Raw genomic sequence first — 6,038 nt, forward strand, 5'->3', positions numbered from 1 at the left:
AAGATTGCATGGCAGAACAATCTGGAAAGGGCTTTTGGCACCATTTGCACTTATTGTGTAGCCAGTAGTGTCTAAAGGGCGAAGCACAATGCAACGTATTATAGAATCTTTGGGAAACTTGAACCAACCAGGTGCAGATCAAGCCTTGGAATCCCCGTAACTGCGTGACTGGTCAGATTGGGTCATTTTTCTGACATGCTGTATGATCTGTTGAACATTTCTTTTTGTATTTGTCGCACTTTACCTTGCAACACATGCTGACATATTCCGTTAGATTACTCTTAAACTGATTCATCTCCTATAGCTTTTATAATAATCACTTTATTCAGCAAATAAGGTTCTACAAAAGAGCAGGTCTGCCTAAGCCAATGTAAGGCTTGCATGGCATTACCTTAGGTTGTGGATTTGATTTTGGCTACTGATCCTTTGCTTTCAATACAGTCCATTATTTTCTATCTCTCTTTAGGTGCAAGGTTAAATTACCTGTTTTATGGTTTGTTTGAAAAGAACGAGAAAACCTGATAAGTTGGCATGTAGAAGAATTAATCCTGTATGGATATTTTTTACTTTAGGACAGTTTTCAATAATCTGCAGTGTAAGCAGGGTAATGGAGGGATTAGTGTCTTGATATTAGTTTGTCCAGAACTTATGTTATTTAAACTTGACAGGACACATTATATGGTAAAGTCACTGAATTCATAGGAGAATAGATGCACTTGGCTTCTAAAGTGTTCCCTCTGCATGCGCATTTGAAAATCAAGCACTTTTGAATGGTTGGGCATGTTTGACGAAAGCTTCTCTGGTCAGTACCAGCATAATTTATTGTAAACCTGGTGCGAGTTCAAACCTAACAATTTTTGGACTTCGGCCCATTAGTGTTAGTCACTTACAGAATGGAGAACAGAAAATTATTTCTCCTTATGTGTGCTAGTTTTTATTTAAAGAAATGAAACGAATTGGTTGTGTAGTGATAATGACATGATGCCGTGTATGTATATGACTCGTTGGTCGGGGTTTTTTTTGTTTCCGTAGCGGGAACACTAGTCGACGGAAAACCACCACGCGTCTTATCATCATTCATGTGCACCTTATCATCTATCATCTGGTTTTGACACTTGTTTGAATCAGAAAACCACAAAGCAAGTGTCAAAACCACATGATAGATGATAAGGCGTGCACAAACGATGCTAAGCACGCCGCCTGCGTTTCTCGGTAAAAATTGCTGTTGCATAAGCTACCACGGCAATGGGGGCAAATGAGGTCGTTCATATAAATATAATAAATTTTTGGTGCAGCGCATTTACTTTTGTCATCATTGCAGGTGATACCACAGCTTTGCTGGCCAACCACCTTCGCAGCATGGATTGGAGCCCCAACTTTTTTTTGCTTTGTGAATGCACAGTGGAATCGTAGTAATCTAGGAGAGAGCAAAGCACTTTCTTATACTTGTGCCAAGATAAACAAGATAAAAGTAACATGCTGCAGACCCTTGCAATGTTAAAATTGTTGCACCGCCCCTTCAAAGCACTCTCGAGTCTCAAGTGCTCGGAAATAATGTAGTTTTGTTCAATGAACTGCTGGAAAGCCTTGTCACAATGTCTGATAGTTGTGGAGTAGATTATGGGCACAGTTATATGCATATACAGTTCATCATCATCATCATCATCATTTATTATTCCTTGAAGGCCCAGGGGGCATTACACAAGGGAGTATAGGCACTTTTACATTCTGTCATTGTGGGGTGGACGTGAATGATTTCATTCACATCCTCCACCCCATAATGACAATGAGCTGTCTCAATGAATTTGGCTTTGCTTCGTTTGCATGTATTGAAAAATATGAAGGGGCTGAAGAATGGTGCAAGTCTGTTAATGTGAAAAATTGTGCAATTGTTCTTGCCCTATTTTGAGCAGTTACAACACTGTAAATACAGAAGACATAAAATTGCCTCTGTAACACAAACTGTTCTGGTGTGTCATAAGCTGTTCATGCCTTCACGTACGTAGGAGCAGGCTGGCTGCACTACAAATTGAAAAAAGACCTACCCATAATGAGAAAAAAGACCTACCCATAATGACATAAAAGGAACAAATCTAGCATTTACTACGTTTCTGAAGTTAGATTAATCGTCTATCCTCTTGAGTCAATGGTTTGTACAGTTGCCGCCTTTGTGTTGCTGATGAATTACAAGGGATATATGGGCATTGTGAAGATACAGTTAGTATTTTCAGCTAAATAAAATCTGTTTATGATAGCAAATTTTCTTGAATGGTGCATCACATTTCCAAAGCTGACTTTTGTTTCCAAACAATTTCCTGCATAGAATCAATTGCAATTAGTAATGTTTCTATAAGGGAACAACAGAAACATTATTTATTTAATTTTATATTGCTGTTGTTTTTATGCTGCCCACATTTATTTTTGTCTCGCTTTATTGACAATTTATAGAATTAGTAGGAATTGGGGTTTTGCAACAATGAACAATGCCTTTTGACACTAACTCAAATGCATAGTTGTTATGCTTTGTGCAAGTATTTTTATAAGCTGGTCCGAAGAAGCAATTTTCTAGCAATTTGTCACGTAACAAGCGTATTGGATTAGTCTGCAACTTTCTCGAAGAGGCTAAATTCTAACATTATTTTGTGAATTCAGTCGAGCATCCTGTAACCACCTTTCATCGCTTAATTGTTGAAATAAGTTGTGCACTTAAAAAGTGTAAGCCTGCAGTTACATTCATTAGCACGTAAAGTAAATGGGCACCCTTGCAAGGTTGTTTCCATCAATTTGTGCCATTTTAGGATGCACTTGCCAAGCACCGAATGGCATCGCTAGCTTTTTGCACACTCTAACCTTGAATGATGACTCAGCCCTAGCGTCCTATTCATGTATTTGTTTCTTTAGGTGAGGTTGAAAATCCAGGACTACGACCTGTTATCAGAGGCGTTTAACCCTCAGAGTCTCTTCTTCTGGGCAAGCGGGAGAGCATAGTGCGAGAATTCAGTCACTCTGGGAAGGCTTCCTGCAAGGCAGAAAACAGCCTTCCAGTAGAGCCTTGAACGAGCAACTTTGCTTCTTTGCCATCTCTCAACAGAGCTCGGAGACGCCGCCTGCGCGGCGACGGGCGGCGGCTTTACCTGCCCCCAGTGCGGCGCAACGTTCTCCTCTCGGAGTCACCTGTCGACGCACCGGAGGTTGACGCACCGGTGGAAAGGAGGCCAGCACCAGTGTCGCTTCTGCCCTTACACCAGCGACAGAACCAACGTGTCCCGGCACGAGCGGGTCCACACGCGGGAGAAGCCGTTCTGGTGCCAGATATGCGGCAGTGCCTTCTCGCAGAAGACAAGCCTGGTGGAGCACCAGCGGAGGCACTCTGGCGAGCGGCCGTTCGGGTGCGAAGTGTGTGGGCAGAGGTTCCCGGCTGCAAACCAGCTCATCAGGCACATGCGAAAGCACACGGACGGGCGTCCGTACGTCTGCGGTGTGTGCGGGAAGTCTTTCGCGAAGAAGGGCGACCTGGTGGCTCATGGCTGCATCCACTAAACTTTGTTCGCTGGAAACTACACGCTTGTATCGGTCGGCTGTCTCTCGCGAACCGTGATCGTCTCTCTCAACGTTGCATTGCACAGAGTGGGGTAAGGCGATCAAAGGCAGGTGATCAATAGACCCCTTGCAAAAATTCCAAAACCCCGCGCGCGCTGTGCGACGAATAATGGGAGTCCTCGGTATGCCCCTCCTCCGGCTACCACGTGACTATCTGGCATAAGCGAGCAGGCGCAGGTTACCACAGCAACAACTTCTGAGCCGCTGAGTCTGGCGTTGGTTTGGCGAGTGACGAGCCAACGGCTGCCCCTTTCTCATCCCTCTCCCTTGTACCAGCTCTGTCGTCTGCTGCACCAACGCTTTGTTGAACCTGGTCGAAACCTGCCACGGTTGCGATACAAAATAAGTGGATTCGGTGATACTTCAGTACGTGAAAATAAGTTACGACGAATAACATATTCAAATAAGTTCGCCTGTCACGATGACTTTACGCTGACACAGATACAGTACGTAGCCAACGACGTATGACTCGGCAGGTGGGCAGGATGGCGGATGACTGCAACGGCTGCTGGCGGTAGCTGCCGGGACGCTGCGCGGAGGCGCAACGAGAAAGCGCGTGATCTGTACCGAGGGTTCCCAAAATTCTCTGCCGTCGTGGTGCTGTACGTTTTGCAACAGGTCTATTGGTTTAGCGAGAAGGAAGCTTACGCCGCCCTGTCATCTTGGCGGCAAATGGAGTATAGCAGTCTTAGTGGGGAAGTCCGCTGTTGCCTGCATTCCCGATGAAGACCACTTTTGTCTTGCACCGCTGTTTATAGAGATGTTCGATGGACTGCAACACGAAGTGTAGGCACAGCGCGGCAAAACTTTATTTTGCTAGAAGAGGATTGGTGTTTAAGAACAGAAAAGCTCATCGATACAACACCACTAAGTTTGAGGCCCTGGGCAAGTGCTATCTGCTGCGCTACTATACCCTGTCTCATGTAAAGAAAGGAGGGACGAGCGCCTCTTGCAAAGCCCTTCACTTTTTCCACTTAGTAGAGCGAACGCCAGACAGGAGATGAGCCGAGCAGACGTTAAAGCGTTAACCTTTGTTAACAAACTGCGCCCAAGATGTGATGAAAATAAAATTGACATCTGCTTATCCTTTTCCCAGCTTCCTGCTCTTTTTTGAAAACTCTGACAGGATACGTTGGGAAAATGCCATTTCTTTCGTGCAATTGGCCTGCACTTTCAAACTGTTGCGGTTGGTGTCTCATACTGATGTAGCCTATTTAGCCAGTTCCACAATGAATAAGTATAGTATGCATTAAACTTAGATGTAACAAATGTTTTTGATATTTTTAAATAAATTAAATTTGTGAATTTAAAATGTTTAGAAACATAAAACTTGTTAATTGGTTTCGTATTGTTCTGTTGGTATCGTTTTTATGCTTGGCATGTGGCGCCGCTGTTACGTTCTTCAACGAACCGTTCTTCAGCGAGACAATCTGAGGACCGTCCTTGAGAATAGTCCCCTACAAGACAACCTGAAGACGTCCTCAGGATGTACATGAGAGGATGAGAACGTTCCGACCAGTTGAAGACCTAGTGTGTTGTCTGGGTTTTACTTTGAGTGGTAAAAAAAGAGGCCAGAATGACCTTGCCTATATTCCGTTTCACGATAACTTTGTGAACTGTGGAGGCTACTGCCCCCGTGACCAATAAGAGAGTGCGAGGCACGTGACACCACGTCACGTGAGCGTTTGTGTTCTAGCGCCAAACGCGAGGCCCAAAGCCGGAGGAACCGGCTGTTGTCTGCTGGTCCACACTCGTCTCCTAAGAAACCAACTTCGGATGAACGTCCACTGCCTCAACATTGCCGTCTGCTAGAGCAGCGAGTTCTTTGGGAACACTTCATGAGACAGCCAAACTCAATTTAATGGCGAATCTGTGTCAGGTGCTAATGCCAGGACACGTTTTGAGAGGAAACAGTAGATTGCAGGGTCTGTGATCATTCAAACATCATTCAAAAGCCACGTTGTTCTCGAAAAAGGGTTGATCCAAAATGGGCATCATTAAAAAGTAACAGTCTTCCTCTTTCGTTCATGTTTTGTAGCATAGTGTCGATAAAGATGCGAGCTAAAATTGTCGAAAAAGAAGCCTAGAATTACTTTTTGTTGCAGACGGCGCTGTTGCTGCGGCGGCAACAAGGCTTCCGTGGCCTGGACCATGGAGTGTTGTCGGGTGCCTTGCTCCAACGCCCTTAATGGGTCACGGGGGCCGCAGCCTTCACAGTTAGCCAAGTTATATTGTGAAACAAAGTATAGTCGGTTGAACATTCTAGGTTGAATCTTCAAGATGCCCAGTGTAGTAGGGAGCGCAGTCTTGCTGAGTCATTCACTCTTGCGCTAGCCAGCTGTCACGCCGATGCACCGTCGCTCGCTGCTGCCGCCTTCTCGACGTTTGTTGTTTTTTTTGTTTCTGGCATAAGTCGCCGATTAAATCTTTATTTCCAG

General features: G+C 44.7%; 1 protein-coding gene across 1 annotated transcript; it reads left to right on the forward strand.

The window, feature by feature from the left end:
* The first annotated feature begins 1,854 nt into the window (after nt 1–1,854).
* Nucleotides 1,855–4,703, forward strand: LOC115321443 (zinc finger protein 436-like). Its single transcript, XM_029981671.3, has 2 exons — nt 1,855–1,863; nt 3,049–4,703. Exons 1-2 carry the CDS (start codon nt 1,855–1,857, stop codon nt 3,538–3,540), a joined length of 501 nt encoding a protein of 166 aa, XP_029837531.2. The 3' UTR covers nt 3,541–4,703.
* Nucleotides 4,704–6,038: the final 1,335 nt, after the last annotated feature.

The sequence above is a fragment of the Ixodes scapularis genome, unplaced genomic scaffold, assembly GCF_016920785.2.
Source record: "Ixodes scapularis isolate PalLabHiFi unplaced genomic scaffold, ASM1692078v2 PGA_scaffold12__126_contigs__length_90152505, whole genome shotgun sequence".
Classification (NCBI taxonomy): Eukaryota; Metazoa; Arthropoda; class Arachnida; order Ixodida; family Ixodidae; genus Ixodes; species Ixodes scapularis.